Raw genomic sequence first — 21,392 nt, 5'->3', positions numbered from 1 at the left:
AAATATATACACATTTTTTTGTTGTTGACAAAACAGAAATTGAGGCAAAGTAGAATACTAGTACAGCTTTGAGGTTCATCATAGTACTTTGTAGTTTTTTTTTTTTATAAATATGTCGATCAGTCTCTTTCCGGTAAAATCAATAGTAGTCGTTCATTTCAGCTAGATAATGTTTAGTTTTCTCTTAATTGATTCCCTTTTTTTGTTTTTGGAAGGAGGGTTTTTTTTTTTAACTTTCAGCTTTAGTAAAATAAATCCACCATGGAAGAATAATGACTGACATTTGACAACCTGTTCAGACTGGCAAACACTGGCTGACAGTATTTATAAAATGAATTGTTTAAAAGATATTATAATACACCTGTCTAAATCTATAACCATTTACATGAATAAAGATCTTCAGTAAAAGATCATCAGTTGGTAAGAGATATATATGTTATAGTGATTGATGCAAAGCAGGTTGTGCTAATACACTAGTGTTGCTGGAGTAACAGCTGTTCTTGCAGTCAAACTTTTATCACAATAGAAATCATGCCCAAGCTATTCATACCACAGCTTCAGTCAGGGGAAAGGACAAAGGCGATTTTTTATGTATTTAAAATTTCAAATTGAGTCGTATTAGCCAGCGGCACAATGCCATTGATAGTCTGTATGATTTATATTATAAGCAAAATCTTATTTATCGGGTCTACTAGTTCAGTGACAATGGACGTAACGACTGATTGGCACTAATTTTCGAACTCGCTGAATCATATTCTGGCAAGAATTGTACACATGGGAGCTGTAACGATGACACCTTCCAAATAATCAATATTTCCGAAGAGAATAACTCTAATAGGCACTTTTAGGCAATTGATAGGGCTAATTGTCGAACTCGTCCAAGACATTGCTGATATAAACCTATGATATATAAATTTCATAGAGATCTGACAAGAACTGTACCCGTGAGTGCGCTAACAAGACCGATCGGACACCCTGTATTTCTATGTCTCTTGTTCAGGGGGAACAAAAAGGTTCTAAAATTGATAATATATATATACATATATATTCTTTTAATTCTTTTAATATATATATAGAATGAAATTCAAAACAGTGTGGCTGTGGCCAATGATTGACACATTAAATTCATCCATTGACTGGGACAATTAAGGTGAACGTTTGTATGTAACGACCATTGCTCACTGTGTACTTTTTAAAGACACTTAAACTATGGGGTCACCAAAGGTTCTCAACACCTTAATAAAGTAATTCGAAAAAATTAATCAGAAATAACACGATGTTTTGATTTATATCAATTATATAAATCAAAACATAAAGGTTATTTCTAATTAATTTTTCTAATTATTTTATAATTAAAGGCGTTAAGAAACCTTGGTGGCCCACAATTTAAATGTCTATCGTAGGTACGTCGTGAACAGTGGTCGTTACAGACAAACGTTCACGTACATTGTCCCAGTCAATGGATGAATTTAATGTGTCAATCAATGGCCACAGCCACACTGTTTTGAATTTCATTCTATATATAGATAATTGACCAATGTGAATCTAAATTTTACAACTCCTCGGATGGCTTTACTTATATTAAAAAAAAAGAAAGATGTGGTATGATTGCAAATGAGACAACTCTCCACAACAGACCAAAATGACACGGAAATTAACAACTATCGGTCACCGTACGGACTTCAACAATAAGCGAAGCCCTAATCGCATAGTCAGCTATAAAAGGCCCCGAAAAAAAGCCTACAACACTAGACAAAATATCTTTATTGGAATCTAAAATAGTTTTAAGTTTAGCGTTTTAGTCAAGCTGGTTAAATTAGAATATTAGGTTTAATTGCATTTATAAGAGAATTTCTAACATTATTGCTGATTTGGCAATGTAGGAAAATATGTTCCTCATGATCTTAAATTTTCAAATATCGACATGCTCACGGAGGACGAGAACAAATTATCAATAAATTCAACGTTCTGAAATGTGGGTCGACTGGGATAACAATGGACGGACGATAACTCGGACTATCACTGGAAATAGTATATTGGATGGGAGGGGAAAATGTGCCTTGACACAAATGAAAAAAGGTATGCTTCCTCAAAGATGGATCAATCAGGATGAAGACATTAACAGCGCTTGAAAAGTATATCAGATATTTTGCAATAGGGCATAGGCGGATCCAGAGGGGGAGGGGGTCGCCCCCTTTTCGTGGGGAAAATATGGTTGATTATATTGGGAATCACTTTGGTATGACTGGAGCGCCCCCATTTTGAGGTCAGTCAGCGCCCCCACCACCTTATCATCGAAAATTTCTGGTCCTCCACTGTAGTGTGACCTATTAAGTTTACACTATAGTCAAACTTTGGTGGACAACTTTCTCTATAAAATGAGTCTTTAAATGTAACATAGACACGTAAAGAACGAAAACTGTATGAATTGATTAAGTGCACCATTTGTAATCGCATGTATCAGCTGCATTTCTTTATATCTCTGTTTTACATTTTTATCAAAGGTCAGTTATGTTTATGATGAATATCATGCTCATGTAATCGAATCTTTCGATTTATTCTCTAAATTATTGCACATATTTCAGATAGCCCTTTCAAATCAAGCTTACTAATTTTTTAACACAGCTAAAAAAATACGTGATCAACGGTGTATTTTACTATTTTCAGAAATTCAATGACCGAAGATAATTCTGTTTCCAAAGGGTTAAATCATAATTTTTCATATTTCAGTGCCAGATTTTTTTTTATTGAAAATAGGCAAAACTTTTAGGAATTTTTGGTCCTCAATGCTCTTCGTAATTTTTTTTTATTCGAGCGTCACTGATGAGTTTTTTGTAGACGAAACGCGCGTCTGTCGCAAATATAAAATGTCAACATGTATACGTGTAGTTTAAACTTTCTAAATATAAATACCACCTCCTGATAGTTTTAGATGACAATAATAGCTGACAAAAAGGCGCATGTTTATCAACACAAGAAACAAACCACATATTTGAAGACGCAATTATATTAATTTCTTTTTTTTAATATAAAATTAAAAATAACAGCATTCACTGGTAATCATTCTAAAAGATAGTGGATAAACTGATATCATTTTTAAACAGGACAAAAAAATGTGTGTTAATGTGGCGAAAATACAAAGGTATTCAAGATTTTCGGAATCGGCGAGTTGAGTAATGAAATAGTTCAGAATACTGCCATTATTTTCTTTTTTTTCTTTTTGATGTTTTCAATATTTCTTGTTCTTAGTAAATAATCGGTCAATTAAGATGCGTGTAAGAAAAGAACTAGTCCAGTATCATTTAGTTGGTTATATGATTCAATGTTCTGTGTATATATATCTTTATTATCATAAAGCCAATGACATTAGTACAGAGATAACAACAATATCTATATTTACTAGCGGGACGGCTACAGTGCAGGCGATTTGGTGTCACGATATCTCAGTAGCATGGGTTCGAATCCCGGCGAGGGAAGAACAAAAAATTTGCGAAAGCAAATTTACAGATCTAACATTGTTGGGTTGATGTTTAGACGAGTTGTATATAATTATATACATAATGTACACAGCCATGTATCACCATCACTGCTGGTGATCCGATGGATAAATCTGTTGTAGAGTTGTCACTGGCTCAGACGTACTTATATATATAAAAACAAGGGAGAGAGGTTACAAAATTCGACAGAGAAAAGGACAAACACAAGTATTTTAATATTTTTTTATGAATTATCAAAGCTTCTTCAGGACTGGTTCTTGTGTTGTCGACATAAGTTCAGAGAATTTATAAGTATTATGTCGTTGTACAAAATAGGAGGTCTTTAAGTTTTTGATCGGAAAAGAACTTGTGGCATTCGAATATATAGTGATATTCATGTCCAATTTGTCGATTGTTACATTGATGCTTCAATTCTTTCATGATCTAAAAAAAATGTTTCATTAAAATACATAGAAACCTGATTTTTAAAATATATAAAATTATCCTCAAGTTTCTGGAATTTGTTTTCTTTCCTGTCAAAAAAAAATATAAATTCTTTCGCTAGATTAAAAGGTCAATCCATTTGACATATTGATATATAAATAACATAGCGGAACAATTCCCTAAATGAGGAAAATCCCTTAAATATCAATTCAGCGCGATTTTACATATTAATAAATATGCTTAACAGCGGATCTTTACATTGATAAAAGCTTTTTAGTTGAAGGTATTGTGAATATGTATCATGCATTATTTAATAATTGAGTGCTTTTCATATTCACAATATATTCGCAATAGTAAAATTGAGGATTGTGTCAAAGAGACAACAACCCGACCAAAGAAAAGACAACAGCAGACGGACACCAATAGGTCTTCAATGCAGCGAGAAATTCCCGCACCCGGAAGTGTCCTTCAGCTGGTGGTTAGTAAATATACTAGTACTTAGTAAACAATCTGGCAATATAGCTGTTTGTAAGAGCAGAACTGGTTCAATATCCTATAGATGTTTTTTGTTAAAGTACAATCACTAAGAATAACTATAGTGATCAAAATAACAATTTAAGTAGGGTATATATAATGTGTATCTATCTAAATCAGCGGCTAAGCTCGGAATACATATGTAAGACAATCAAATTAGATGATTAAAGTACAAGAAATATACTATCAACAGGAGAAAAATCCTTTCTTAATTTATATTAAAGAAAAACTAGAATTACTAACGAAAAGAACATTCTTTGAGAAACATGTTTTCACACTTCAATAATAAATATACATGTACAATCTAATGCTATAAAATGATTTTAGAAATATTTTAAATTCAGAAAAATGTTAAGTATATATATAAAAGTTGTGGAAAAGCGATTAAGTGACGCTTATTACAAATCCGGTAAATAGTCCAATTCGGTAGGTCACATTCGTGAAAAGGGAAGGGTATTGTAGATACGACATAAGGAACATATCCGATATCATCTGTGAAGCGGTTATTCCATAACGGTCAACCAACTCTTGATGGCGTCCGTAAAATTTACGAAGGGATGATTTCAACTTCACCATTTGGAACTCTTGGTTTAATAGCTTCCTTGTGAGCAGCAATCCTCTGTCAAGGAAATCATGATAGGAAATACAAGCCCGGGAATATCGTATCAATCGGGAGATATATACTCCGTATACAGTCGCTGCTGGAATATTGCTACATCATACTATCTATAATACTAAAATAACGAGGTCCAATTTGTGAGCCGTCATGGGGTAAAAACGAGAAATCAAAGAATCCAACTTTATATATAGCTAATATTGGACAATGGTGTAGATTAAAAATTACAACACTACCCTTTTGTTTTCCACATAATTAATATTGCCAATAATTAACAAGTTCCGGGTCGAATCCGATACCGATACCAATAGTATATTCACCTATTAGCTACATACGTTCCGCATCTGACAGGCGCACCACCAAACGGTGTATTTAGGATTTTGCTATATATACACGGGTCATAATCACAGGGTTGACACTACTAAATTCAATCATTGTCACATCTGACAGGCGCACCACTAAACGGTGTATTTAGGATTTTTCTATATATACTTTAATTCAGTCACGGACCCGTAATATCACCGGTGTGTTCTAGTAGAAATGAAAGGTTTACAATTGGGAAGCTGAAATCATCTCTAATAATCATGTTTATCGTAAAGTTTTGTTTTCAAACGACCCTCCGTGTCAATTTCTAGATGCAAGTCAAGATATGAGGCAGACTTAACTGTATCTGTAGTATGATTATCCTTTATCTCTAGTTCGATGGGATAGATTCGTTCAACATAGTCACCAAATTTTGTATTATTTAGTGAGAGAACATCATCTATATAGCGGAACGTAAACTAAAAGGATATTGCAACCTTTTTATCCTAAGAAGTTCCTGTATGAAGTCAGCCTAATAAGAATTAAGAAACAAGTCGGCAAGAAGAGAGGAACAATTGGTTCCCATTAGAATTCCGACAGTTGAAAAACACGTCCTTCAAACGTAACAAATATGTTGTCATTCAAGAAATCAAGCAGTGAAATGTTTTATGCCATCAAAGAAATTTGAAACTAACAAACAAACAAACAAACAAACAAACAAACAAACAAACAAGAAAGAAAAACACTTTTGTATTAAGTCAACATTCGAACTCACACCTCAGTGTTGAGAAGCTAGTGATTTCAGTAGTTGAACCATTTAGACCATTCGGCCACCGAGGCCCTTCATGGAAACGAAACCATGATGAAAACACTCAAAATATTTTTTTGCATAAATAAAACATGTATATGAACTTATTAAAATTAATATAATTGTACGATTTCCTTCCAAGAAAGGAAATTGAAATCCGATATCACTGGTTAAATTTTTTATTTTAATAATTGAAAACAAACTAGAGCATATAAATGGATATAAAAAAGAAGATGTGGAATGATTGCCAATGAGACAACTCTCCACAAGAGGCCAAATGACAAAGCCTATCCATTTTATGAAACCCGAGTTGAAGCATCTCATTTCAGCTGTTGTATATAACGTAATAACATGCAAGGGAAACGTGTTTACGTATTTTATCCTTGTTAACCTGAGAGAAAATACCATCAAAAGGTGTTGTAAATTCCATCATGATTAAAATTAAAATAATTGGCAAACAAGTACCCCTGCAAATGTACATTTTCAGAATCAAATTCCTACACACCAAAGTCAAGAACGTATCATATTAAACATCATCCTTCTGTTAGGACTGATTATACACATGCACTAGCAAATTTCATAACGTTAGTGCATCAGTTAATCTAACATCATTGAATCATGATAGCTTGATCTGGTACGTACCCCCAAAAGAAAATTGTGTTTTTTTTTAAATATCATACACGCTCTGATTATCAATAGTTTATTTTCATCAAACTATACTATTTTTGACATACGAACATAATATTGTATTTAATGGAAATATCATTTTAATTCAATCTCAGAGGCGGATTTAGAGGATTATTCAGGGGACCCGAGTCCCCCTTTTTGTGGAATTTTTTGTTGTTGATTATATAGGGAATCACTGAAGCATGAATGGAGCGGGCCCCCTCTTAGGCAGGCATTTGACCCCCACTTATGATAATTTCTGGATCTGCCACTGAATCGTACACGAATAAGGTTTTCTTTGATCCGTATTACACGCGTATGAGTATTTGTCGTTGTGAAGATCAACATTTTTGTAGTCTTGATTCATGCGGTGATAAATAAATAAGTGAACTATAAACGATTATAAATTAGGGATCGGAAGATATGACTTTTGTTTTCACCTTTACAATCAATATTTGAACACTTTCAGATTTTTCCTATCTTTATGTAATATGTTTTATACATTTAATTGAGGCATCGGTTTATAAGATCAAGAAATTCTTAACGATGAGGAAGATGCTATCCCAAATCCGCCATGCATCGCCACACGAATACTCAATGTAAGGATCTTCGATGATCATAACAAAATGAAATGATTAACCTCTAGTGTCTGGTTTCCTCGTCTTTGATTCTTGGAAACAAACCAACTGTAGTCGTATGTAATTCAAGCATAGCGTATAACGGAGAGATAATGCACTGGACATGTTTATTTATCTCCACTTATAATACTAATTAAGAAACGTAGAGCTATCTTCTCTCCTTATTATTTGCTTTATTAAAGACAAGAAAAAACCATGAGGGTTTGAGAAGTATAACAGTTAAAGAAAGAGCTATTTCTAAGATAAACAATTCGTGTCAATATAAAACATTTCCTGGCACCGTTTAGTGAATCTCGTGAAGAAAATGTAGTTTATTTATATACCATTCTCTGGTTTTCTGACCTTTCTTCAGTCAAACAACGTGACATTATCATAGAAATACATTTACTTCTTCGTTGTTTGCAAATGTTTCTAGGTCAGTGTATTTTCATTTTATTTATATAGTTAATATGCAAACAATAGAAAATATGAATAGGGCAAGTAATATTCGTGATAGCTGTTTGTGGAAATCTTTATTTTCCCGAATGCACTAAATATCTGTCTATATTTAAACCACAGGCACTTGTCTCAAATTTTTTTCCCCTATATACCTTAATATAACAAGGTGTTATATTAAGGTATATAGGGAAAAGAAATTTTGAGACAAGTGCCTGTGATTTAAACCTAACATTCTATCAAAGATTTAACGAAATCTTAATGCATAAAATATTTTGAATATCAATCAATAGGACATAAAATGCCCCCCCCCCCCAAAAAAAAATCAGATGAATATAGCATGGTACCTGGGAACATATTATCAAATAGTATTATTATTATTAATGCAATATATTATATAATACAATACTGCACTTAATTAATAAGCATTGCGTTTTCTTCGTTTAATAATATATGTATTGTCTGACTCTCAGTGTCGATTACCCCCTCCTATATTTATATCTTCTAATAAATGCCAAAGTTTCTTGTTATGTTACACCTATTACAAGAATCATGAACGTCAGCTATAATTTGTCAAATCAGATAATACAATGAATACTGAAGTATAACATGCATAAATACAAACATATTAAGATAAGAAAACTGATGATCGTGTTTTACACCTCATATAAACATCAGTATGTATATACATATATACAACTCGTCTAAACATCAACCCAACAATGTTAGATCTGTAAATTTTCTTTCGCAAATTTTTGGTTCTTCCCTCGCCGGGATTCGAACCCATGCTACTGTGATACCTTGACACCAAATCGCCTGCACTGCAGCCGTCCCGCTAGACCACACGACCACCTGGGCTCTATATATATATATATATACAAATAATACTTATACCTCATCTATCTCACTAAAGGTTTCGTTTCCAAACAGAAACACGTTGTGAAACCGATGAAAAAATGCAAATTATATTTTTTCATAAATTAATTGTTCCAGTGGCAAATATTACATGCATTTATAGAAATGACACACTTGACAGTATAGCAGAACTTTTAAACAACAATTAAATAACCAATTTAATAAGAAGGGCTGCAGTTGTTTCAAGGGTTTCATAAAGTTTCAGCGACAGTGGTTCTCTTCCTGCACGATTCCCCTGGTTCTGACCGGAAGTGACTGCAAATTTATACACCATTCAAGCTTAAATGGACGCCTCTCTTTAGTATGCATGGATTTAACGACCGGACGGAAGAAGTCTAGGTAGATATAGGAAGATGTGGTATGAGTGCCAATGAGACAAATAAGACAAATCTCCATCCATGTAACAATTTATAAAAGTAAACCATTATAGGTCAAGGTATGGCCTTCAACACGGAGCCTTGGCTCACAACGAACAGCAAGCTATAAAGGGTCCTTAAGATTACTAGTGTTAAACCATTCAAACGGGAAAACTAACGGTCTAATCTATATAAAAACGAGAATTGAGAAACACTTATGAACCACATAAACAAACGACAACAACTGAACATCAGATTAGGACAGGTGCAAACAATTGCAGCTGGATCAAACGTTTTAATGGTACCAAACATTCTCCCTTTACTGAAACAATAGTATAACATTATAACATAGAAATACACACTGTAAAAGCTACATAAACAAAATGTGTGCCGCTGTAGGCCAGCACCACTTAGGCAGTATGTGGTAAAACTAATGAAATACTGTATATTGTGTAAGGTCTGTTATCAAAAATTAAATTCATGTTAAACATGCACATTTATATCATATTAGTGTCACATTACAAATTGCATTGAGCGGCTTTATTTGATTTGCCATGTGAAAACTTTACATCCCTATAAACACACTTTGAGTATACGTAGGTTTTGTCGATTTGCCTATAATTTGGGGACGAATATGTCGTAGACAGCAACCCAACTAAAACAAACCTTAAATATTTGACATATACGGGTGTTCAACAATGAAAAGAAAAGTTGCGAATACATTGAACATAGATCTACCATTAGAACCAAACGTTTTTTGAAACCTCAACCCCTAAGTATGTATGTCTCAATCATTCGGGAATCAAAAAGTTACATAATAGAATAGACCATAAACATGCAAAATCCATACTGAAAAAGCATTGGATTTCAAAATAACCGAAATGACCGATTCAAAAAACAACAGGTATACAAACAATAAAAGCAAGGTCAATGTGCTTAATCTCCTTAAATGAAACCACGCAGCCCTTTACACGATCTTCTATCGATAGATGTACCCCAGATCAGATTTCTTTCGCCCAAGTTATGAAATAATACGACACGACAACCCAAGAATACATTTTGACACTTTTTCTGGTCATAACAAAATCAGTCATAAAAAAGGAAATATTTCTTTTATAGGAACTTGTTTTTAAACCGTCGTGCCCCTTCTTAGATGTTTTCTTCGGTTTCCTAGATTACATTGCTTCGTTTACTATTTTTTTTGTTTTACGTTTGTACGTATTGTCAATTTTATTCTTTTTCAACTTGTAATGAAGTTATAAGTATACAAATATACTCACCAGATTTCCCAACTCCTATTTGTCCCAAAAGAACAATGTTGTAGTCCGGTATTTGGCCATTCCGATGCCCAAATTTTTTACCACTCATTTTGGTTGATGTCAAGTTTTAATTTTATTCCTTTAAATCCATTTCAGTGACATAAAAGTTATTTAATCATCCTTTTTTCTATGTGGCTTTACTCAACAGTTGATACAGATAGTTCCAATTAATAGCGTATCAACGATACATTTACGAAGTCAAGCAAATCCCTTTTAATCATTGATGATTAAAACAAAATTATAACCACATTCGTTTCATGAAATCACATTATTGTTAGAAATCACACCTACATTATAAAACACATACACCACCGTAAATGTTGTGTTCACACAAACTCGGCAGATGGAAGAAACATTAAGATGCTATAATGGATGTAAAATGATGGCTCACGTGTGATGAATTTATCAGGAAGTGCTTCTTATACTAATTACCAGAATGTGCACTTGCAGTAACATAGGGTTCAATTACACTCTATAGCATGTTTTAACTGACACTCAGATTAATACTCATTGGAAACTTATTCTCTTGGCACTATAGTCAAAAACAATTATCAATTTCATGCAAAATCGGTTAATGAATTACAATTCTCCCATTAAATTTGTGCTTTCTAAAGTTTATTTAAAGTTGAGAATAAACATCATTAGCAAGACAATCTTCAGTACCATAAAATATTTACTAGTATTCCTTTTCAAATGTGGTACTGGGAAACTCTGAAACGTCTAAAAAATTTAAACGACGAATTCTTAATACATATCATATATCAATTTAAAAGATGGTGTTTATCAAAAATGTCGATCAGCTTCGAGGAAAGGTAGTGTACCTCAAACAAACATCAATGGATAGGAAAATGAACTGAACAGTTATCTTGATACATGAAATTCCTCAGCTGTTTTATATATGAATGGCTCTCTACAGGAATAATTAGTTACGGGGATGGGTGATTTGCATAACTTATCATTGAAACAGTGGTAAAAAAAATGAAAACATAAGATAAAAAAAAATTGTTATTTGTATTGTCCAAACATTCTGTAAATAAACAGAAGGCAATTGACATTTATAAAAAAAAATCAGGGTAAAAAAAGATTCCAACCTACCAATGCTGATATCAGGTTTGTCTGGTGTCTTGTGGTCGCTTGGATGTGTAACTGTTCATACATCGGCATGAATATGATTTGTAGATTTGAGATATATGGCCTACCATTTGCTGGGTGGCGCCTCGGACGATAACGATATTGTAAAGGCCGGGTATAAATAATTAAAAACACGAGTGCACACGCTGAAATGTCTCGCCTTCTTTACTTATCATTGATATTATGTAGATAGTCCTAAATATAAAGCTTTATTACAACTGTCGCATAAACTTAACATTAACCAAGAAAACAAAACATTGACCAATGAACCATGAACATGGGGTCAATGTCAGATGAACCATGTCAGGCAGACATGTACAGTTAACAATTCTTCCATACAATAAATACAGTTGACCTATTGCTTATAGTTTAAGAAAAACATACCAAAGCACAAAAACTTAACACTGAGCAATGAACCATGAAAATGAGGTCAAGGTCAAATAAAACCTGCGCGACTGACATATAGATCATAAAATATTTCCATACACTAAATATAGTTGACCTATTGCATATAGTATTAGAAAAAAAAGACCAAAACTCAAAACTTAACTTTGACTACCGAACCATGAAAATGAGGTCAAGGTCAGATGAAACTTGCCAGCTAGACATAAACACCTTACAACCATTCCATACACCAAATATAGTAGACATATTGCATACAGTATAAGAAAAACAGACCAAAACACAAAACCTTAACTATAAACACTGAACCATGAAAATGTGGTCAAGGTCAGATGACTCCTGCCAGTTGGACATGTACAACTTATATATAGAGTCTTTCCATACACCGAATATACTAAACCTATTGCTTATATTACGTACATGGGGGGATATATACTTGCCTCCCCATGCCGCTAAAGTTATATTTGCTTAAGAGCAACAAAAACACGTCTATTTCCATAGCACGTTTATTTCAAAGAGACAGATAACATCACATGACAAATATGCATCATTATCATACAAAGGGACACAACTCTCACGACTAAACTGCAAAACACATACGACCATACAATACATATACATAACATCCCGCCCCCAAAAAGAAAATTTCCCAAATTTTATCAAAATGGTTTATGTGTTTTATCCATATACAAATTCAAGAAGAAGAAAAATGCACTTTTACATTCAAACTATGTAATCACTTCCGTATAAGACTAAAATCGTTTTCCAAATAATCTTATCATGTAAATACATTTATAATAACTGAAATACTCGTGGCTGACCAGTTCTCACAACTAGCATCCATTGGCATACACACCAGTATCAACAATGCAGAAAAATCCGAACGTCTGGCATCTCGATCTCCCCCTTAGGACCTTATGCACGCATTACGTTCATTCAACAACACAAAAAAAATATGCATTTGATACATTTACTCAATCTACTAAATGGAAAGTACTAGAATATTGTCATAAATGTAGCTGTATACATCAAATTGATAGATAATCATCAGAGACCTTTAACTCTTAAAAATGGTAAATATAACATCAAAGAAACACTTCATAAGTTACATATGCAGTCAAAAGAAAATACGACTAATTCTCCCTCTCTAACGTGTTCAATCTCTCATACATCACACTCACAAAATAAAATAAAGATGAAACAAATGAATAGCTCCAGAAATGTCAATATCAACCTAGGTTTTATTTATGACTATTATCTCACCGCTACTGACAATCCGCTATCAAATCAGTCCAACTGTTAACAGAAATATATGTATTAATAATAAAAAAAAATCCTTCAAACAAAAATTGAAATGAATTCATAATTAAACATTGTTAAAGTCTATGTTTTCCTTGTATCTGGGTAGCGTACGACGAGATAAGTCTCACACGTACCGTCTGTAGTATAATTTAAATAGTTCAAAACTGCAACACATTTTCCCTGCTAAATCCTAAATACACATATAGGTCAAGCTGATTAGTTAGTAAAGATAACGCCAATTACTTTAGCAATTATTTTCCGAAGTACTGTAAGATGATAGGCCGGGACGTCACATGACACATGCTACAGTTTTCTGCACACATAAACATACACAGCTGTCAGACTGACCAACGCCAAATTGCGGTTAAAATTTAATTGTTTGTGTAGAAATTTCAATCGCGTCCAACAGTCCAAATGAAAATCAAAGTTCAAAGGATAATAAACAATTGCGAAATACTTTCGATAATAATATGCATGTATTCAATGTTGTTTAAAACAGTTCCTTGAATTTTAATTACCGTTTTCTTTTGTTGACGAAAACTCCTATAAATTTGTGACTTCTGAATATTGGCTAAATCCAAATAAAAAAAACATCCAAATTTCACACAAAATCCAAAAATTGTTTCTAGTGTCAACCGCATGGACGTTACGCACGTTATTGCGTCAATACTGTGTATTCAACAAGTCCACACTAATAAACAGCTTTTCTATAAAATCATAACATTTAAGATATATAAAACTTATATCCATAGACTAGACTGGTAAATACTAGTTCGAAAAAAGGTGCAAATTGTTTTATCATACTTTACTATAGTCTAAAATAAGGACAACATATTGACAAAACGTCAAAAATATGCGTGTCAGACGTAACAGACTATGCGCATAATAACTTTAGCAGGGGTGTTTGTGTTCTTCAAAACAGTGTTATATCCACGAAAATTCGAATGAATGATATGCTTTATATATAAAGTATTACATAATTACTGAATATGCGCTCCTGTAACGATCAACGCTATTTTTTGGTAAAAACAAATAGTGGTCATTATGGTCAGATTTTGGAAAATGTTAAGTTATCAAAATTTATAGGTTTTAAAATATAAGATTATATAATATTTCGTTTGTGTAAATTATGCTCACAAAAGTACATACATAGACCATATCAGAATCGAATTTTTGCAGCACTCACACTTCATATAAAAATGCAACGGCTTCTGGCAATTGTCTTGCAAGATGTCCAATGTCGGATTTTGCCGCTTTTTAAAAATAAATTGGCATTTGCGACGCTATTCATTGAAAAGTTAGATTAGTTGCATGCTACATAGTGCTTTTCCGTAATTGTGCTTTAACTTTGCAAAACAGCTACATAGTTTTTAATAATTTGCGTAGTCAAAAAGAGTTCGTTTTCAAAGAAATGAAATGTCTTGCAAGTTTGTCCACTGGACGATTTTCATACGTTTTCAACGTTGTCTATTCGGGGTACGCTATTTATGGTGGATCATCTGTATATTTCCTCAGACAGAATTTTCTTGATGGTCAGATACTATCAACAAGACCACGAAGTATAAAAAAATCCGATGACTGGGGTTGTCCGTTTAGATGAGGTTCTAAAGTTCTGAAAATGTTAGTATCACGAGAGGATAAAAAAAATCCTCTTATTTAAATTTTCAAATTTGGGAAGCGTAAAACTTCGATTTTTTTTTTTATTTCTCTGCAATAAAATTCATATGTATAGAACTTGAAAGTGAAAATGAAATTGGGCGTAAAGCGTGCCATTGGCTATATACCTCTCCACATCATACAAAGCTTGTAAACAAATGAGATGAATTATAATTAACCTTTTATTTCTGACAATCGTTTCATTTCTTAATCTAATTGTACCGCTATTAGTAAATTGAATTTTATAAGCAAGACCCGTTTAACTTGTAATTCCCGACAAACTTTTTATAATAAAGCAAAATATATATCTTCCTCCTTTTCGGATCTAAATGGGGAAACATCGCATTTCATAACGTTGTCAATTGGTCTCTGGTAGAGAGTTGTCTCATTGGCACTCATCATACCGTATATATCTTCTCATTTCATATAGATTTATGCATTACCCAAATACGATATATGTTGTTGCTTGTTGCTTACGTTACTTTCAGTGGGAAATATTTCATGCATATTCAGTACAACAAATCATTAAGAAGTATCCATATTGATATGCAAAACAAAAATTACAAGCGAAATAAAAAAACTTATCCCAAATCATTAATCGCCGTAAAACGTAAGAAATTGACGTTACCATTTGAGACGCAATATCGTGCTTAACGTCATGGTACTGCTATACATCACTGAACGAAAATTCCAAGGTTTCAACGTGGTCAAAATTTAATAATGGCACCGCCAACCTCGTGGTCTAGACTTTAAAAAGTTTGTTCTTCATCTTGGGGACAGCTCACATAAAATACACTCAAAGGGGTCGTTTTTTAAGTCCTCCACCATATTACGTACATGGGGGGATATATACTTGCCTCCCCATGCCGCTAAAGTTATATTTGCTTAAGAGCAACAAAAACACGTCTATTTCCATAGCACGTTTATTTCAAAGAGACAGATAACATCACATGACAAATATGCATCATTATCATACAAAGGGACACAACTCTCACGACTAAACTGCAAAACACATACGACCATACAATACATATACATAACACTTATAGTATCGGAGATAGCGACTTAACCCCTAAAACTTAACCTTGTTCACTAATTCATGAAATGAGGTTGAGGTCAAGTTAAAACAGTCTGACTGGCATGAGGACCTTGCAAGGTACGCACATACCAAATATAGTTATCCTATTACTTATAATAAGAGAGAATTTAACATTACAAAAAATCTTAACTTTTTTTCAAGTAGTCATTGAACCACGAAAATGAGGTCAAAGACATTGGACATGTGACTGTCGGAAACTTCATAACATGAGACATTCATTATTCATATACAAAATATGAAGCACCTTCTAAAATATAAAGCTTTAAGAAGTTAGCTAACGCCGCCGCCGCCGCCGGATCACTATCCCTATGTCGAGCTTTCTGCGACACAAGTCGCGGGCCCGACAACTAAACACGGTGATGCCCCCACACTCCGCTTTGAAGAAACTGCATTATAACAAAGGCAATGTAGGACTTTCTTTGAGATATTATTGTATTTGGGAGGCACAAACGATGCCCCTGTAGATACAAAGTGTTATTTTAAAACACACAAAATTGAGCATGGGAGCACATAGGTCTATGGTTCACTGAAGATGGAGTAATCCGAAAACGCTATGCATCTCTTATGCTAGTATATATTACAACTAGAGGCTCTAAAGAGTCTATGTCGCTCACCTTGGTCTATGTGCATATTAAACAAAGGACATAGATGGATTCATGACAAAATTGTGTTTTTGGTGATGGTTATGTGTTTGTAGATCTTACTTTACTGAACATTCTTGCTGCTTACAATTATCTCTATCTATAATGAACTTGGCCCAGTAGTTACAGAGGAAAACATTTTGTAAAAATTTACAAAACTTTACAAAATTGGTAAAATTGACTATAAAGGGCAATAACTCTTAAATTACCAATTCAGGGGTAGAAACCCAACAACGGGTTGCCTGATTGGTCTGAAAATTTGAGGGCAGATAGATCTTGACCTAATGAACAATTCTATTATCGTCAGAAATGCTCTTAATGCTTTGGTTTCAGAGAAATGAGCAAAAAACAGCACTTTAACCCTATGTACTATTTTTAACCATTTCGACCATCTCCGTTCGCGGTGGGGATCATCGGACAACCCTGTCAAATTGCTCTAAATGCTTTGGTTTCAGAGATATAAGCCAAAATCTACATTTTACCCCTACATTGTATGTTCTATTTTTAGCTATGGCAGCCGTCTTGGTTGGTTAATACCCTAATGATGATTGTGGACAAGTTTGGCTAAATTTGTCTCAGTAGTTTCAGAGGAGAAGATTTTTGTAAAAGATTACAAAAATTTACGAAAAATTGTTAAAAATTTACTATAAAGGGCAATAACTCCTTAAAGGGTTAACTGACCATTTGGATCAATTTGACTTTTTTATAGATCTTAGTTTGCTGAACATTATTGCTGTTTACAATTTATCTCTATCTATAATAAACGGCAAAATTTCCTTAAAATAACCAATTCAGGGACAACAACCCAACAATGGGTAGTCCGATTCTACTGAAAATTTTAGGGCAGACAAAAGTTGACATGACAAACATTTCACCCCATGTAAAATTTGGGAGGGCTATGGTTTTTTTTGGAAAAAAAAGTTTGTTTCCAGTTTTTGGAGGAAAAAATAATTTGTTTTTGATTCTGAGAAAAAAAAATTGTTTGTTTCACCCTCAGCTGCCACTATATGTAATGCTAAAATTAAAAGAAAAAATTGTTTTCGACTTGTCGCGAAAAAAATAGATTGTTTTAATTTGTCAAGAAAAAAAAACCATAGCCCCCCCCCCCCCCCCCCCCCCGAAAATCAAATGGTTGCTGCCTAAATGCTTTGGTTTCAGAGATATAAGCCAAAATCTACATTTTACCACTATGTATTATTTTTAGCCATGGTGTTCAACATTTAACAATTGCAACCTAAAAGAATTATCTAAACAACAAATGAAGACCTGTTCCAATATTGGTTTTAACTGTGCTATTTTTATATCGTTCGTCCAGAAACATATTTAAGAATTGAATGCTTCTTTTTGTAAATTCATTTGGGTGTAAAAGCGTTGACCAAAGTACATTTTGTATGAAGCACGGAAGCGCATCATTCTAAAAACGTATGCACGGTCAACGCTTTTACAACCCTATGAAATTACTAAAAGAAGCATTCAATACATTTTTTCGCTATGATCATGAAAACACGATTTCTATCAAGTTTTTCTTTTATTTACCTGTGCACTTTATCGTGGAAACGTGTGTCATCATATATGTTTCAATTCATGCAATTCATTTTGAAATGAAGAATGGAGCGAGATTGATGTTAGCCAATCAAAATAACGTATACTAATGAAAAATACATCTAATGTAATTATATACACATGTATCAAATTTGTCAAATTGTCAAAATAATTCATGCAAAGTTCATTGGCTCTACGTCCTCAAGGATTTGATTTTTTTATGGCTGGAATGTTTTGAGCTCTTTGGCAGGAAATTAACCAGATGCTCTGCAGGGCGTAGCTTTATACGATCGCAGAGGTTGAACCCTGAACGGTTGGGGCAAGTATGGACACAACATTCAAGCTGGATACAGCTCTAAATTTGGATTGTGATTAAATAGTTGACACAGCATAGGTTTCTGACACAGAATGAATGTGTTCTAATGAACTTAAAATTTTTGTTTTCTCTTAGAGCAATTCACTATGCTGTTGAATATTAATCCTCTCAAAAAAATGTTTGAAGACATTTTCTTTTTTATTTATGAAATTTCAAATGAGAAAAATTGAACCCAATTTTTTAATCACATCCCCCTTTCCCTTATTCCAAAACTAATCTCAATTAAAATTTCTAATGGAGTTTGCAACAATAACTACTCATTTAAATACATCATAAAATATTAAGATGTAAAAAAACTGCTTGTTATCACTGAATGGTAAAGATTATTTTAATTTATCAGTTGGTAGTAAAAAGTGAATATACATTGTATATTGTATAAAACAAAGATTTAAGTTGATTCTGGACAAAGAAAGATAACTCCAATTAAAAAAAAATCTTGCTATTGCACAATATTTTGCAATTAGATATTTCTTGCTTACTATTCTGGACAAAGAAAGATAACTCTAATTAAAAAAAATTTTGCTATTTCACAATATTGGGCAATTAGATATTTCTTGCCATTGCGCAATACTGTGCAATTGAAAAGACTTGCTATTGCACAATACTTAATATAATAATTTTAGATCCTGATTTGGACCAACTTGAAAACTGGGCCCATAATAAAAAATCTAAGTACATTTTTGGATTCAGCATATCAAAGAACCCCAAGATTTCAATTTTTGTTAAAATCAGACTAAGTTTAATTTTGGACCCTTTGGACTTTAGTGTAGACCAATTTGAAAACAGGACCAAAAATGAAGAATCTACATACACAGTTAGATTTGGTATATCAAAGAACCCCATTTATTCAATTTTTGATGAAATCAAACAAAGTTTAATTTTGGACCCCGATTTGGACCAACTTGAAAAGTGGGCCAATAATCAAGAATCTAAGTACATTTTTAGATTCAGCATATCAAAGAACCTAACTGATTCATTTTTTGTCAAAATCAAACTAAGTTTAATTTTGGACCCTTTGGACCTTAATGTAGACCAATTTGAAAACGGGACCAAAAGTTAAGAATCTACATACACAGTCATGACAGTTAGATTCGGCATATCAAAGAACCCCAATTATTCAATTTTGATCCCAAAATCAATACCAACCTTCCTTTTGTAGTCATTAACATTGTGTTTAAATTTCATTGATTTCTATTTACTTAAACTAAAGTTATAGTGCGAAAACCAAGAAAATGCTTATTTGGGCCCTTTTTGGCCCCTAATTCCTAAAATGTTGGGACCAAAACTCCCATAATCAATACCAACCTTCCTTTTGTGGTCATAAACCTTGTGTTAAAAGGAGTAGGTCCAGTAAGACCCATTTTTGGCCCCAAAATATAGCAGTTTTACAAAATTGTTAAAATGTAAACTTTTAGTTATTCATTGGACAGTAGAATGCTTCTGCTACATACATTTGGGCTGAATTTGACAATAAAATGCACGTATATCGGGTACTAGCACCAGTAAGTCATGCTAAATTACTAAAATCTTCACAATTCTAGCATTTTAGTTAAATTTTAGACAGTTTTCGTGTAAATCGGAAGTGGCCGCATTCGTGTTCATCCTTAATATTTAAATGTAAGTTGTATTTTATGATAACACATAACATATATAAAGGTTGAGGATGAACACGGATGCGGCCACTTTCATTTTTGACAAAAACCATCTGAAAAATGACATTTTTCGGCATATTTGGAAGATTTTTCAAATGTCAGCTTGAATCGGTACGTTTTTTATGACTAAATCAGTTAAAATATTTCACATAAACTAATTGATTTAAATAAAATAGACACTTAAGTGTTTGAAAAGTGGTCAAAATCTTTCGCCAGATGAACATGAAATTTGAGGCCAAAATCGGTCCCTACCGGACCTACTCCTTTCATAGATTTCCATTCACTTTTACTAAAGTTAGAGTGCGAAAACTATAAGTATTCGGACGACGACGACGACGACGCCAACGTGATAGCAATATACGACGAAAATTTTTTCAAATTTTGCGGTCGTATAAAAAGCATGAGCCGACCAGGCAAGAAGGGTATATGAATACATAGTACAATCTAAGGTCTAAAAGATCTTTTTTGGAAAAAAAAGTGTATGGTGTCGCTTCTGCAGATGCAAAGGGGTATATGTGTTTTCTTTAATAAACTATAAACTATGTTAATAAAATGCTCTGCTAGGCACAGCTAGATATGACTGCAGATGTTGAATTCTAAACAGTTGGGACAAGTATGGACACTACATTTAACCTTGATACAGCTCTGAATTGGGATTGGGATTAAACATTTGACACACCATAGGTTTCTGTCAACGATTGAATGTGGCCTAAGATTTGATAAATTTAAAATTGGATGGTACCTTTTATGGTCCAATACTCCAATATCTAAAATCTAAATGCTCCGATATATTCACCCTATTAAAGAACCCCAAGAATTCAAGACTTTGAATTGAACTCCATTTAAAATTGTCAAGAAATAACCATTGTATACAAATTAATACAAAAGTATTGTTTTTGGACCCCTTTTCCTACACCATTAGGGTTATAATCTCAAAATCAATCTCAACCTTCCTCTTGTTGCATAACACCTTTTAGCACAATTAAATAGCACAATCCATAGACTTATACTGAAGTTATTGTTAAGAAAACAGAAAATTCTAGTTTGTTGGCTCTTTTCTGCCCCTCATAACTGAACAGTT

General features: G+C 33.2%; 1 protein-coding gene across 2 annotated transcripts in view; it reads right to left on the bottom strand.

Annotated features, from left to right (window-relative positions):
* LOC139520098 (ras-like protein family member 12) overlaps positions 1 to 11,348 on the bottom strand; it is a 34,152-nt gene extending 22,804 nt beyond the window's left edge. Inside the window, exon 1 of one of the 2 annotated variants that reach the window (XM_071312531.1) lies at positions 10,472 to 11,348. In XM_071312531.1, coding sequence (XP_071168632.1) covers positions 10,472 to 10,559 — 88 coding nt within the window. In that variant the 5' untranslated portion in view covers positions 10,560 to 11,348. The remainder of the gene's footprint in view (positions 1 to 10,471) is intronic. The other variant, XM_071312532.1, reaches the window with a different exon arrangement.
* Positions 11,349 to 21,392: the final 10,044 nt, after the last annotated feature.

The sequence above is a fragment of the Mytilus edulis genome, chromosome 4 (genome assembly GCF_963676685.1).
Source record: "Mytilus edulis chromosome 4, xbMytEdul2.2, whole genome shotgun sequence".
Taxonomy (NCBI): Eukaryota; Metazoa; Mollusca; class Bivalvia; order Mytilida; family Mytilidae; genus Mytilus; species Mytilus edulis.
Note: the sequence above shows the minus strand (reverse complement) of the source record. Positions and strands in the feature narration are given on the sequence as shown.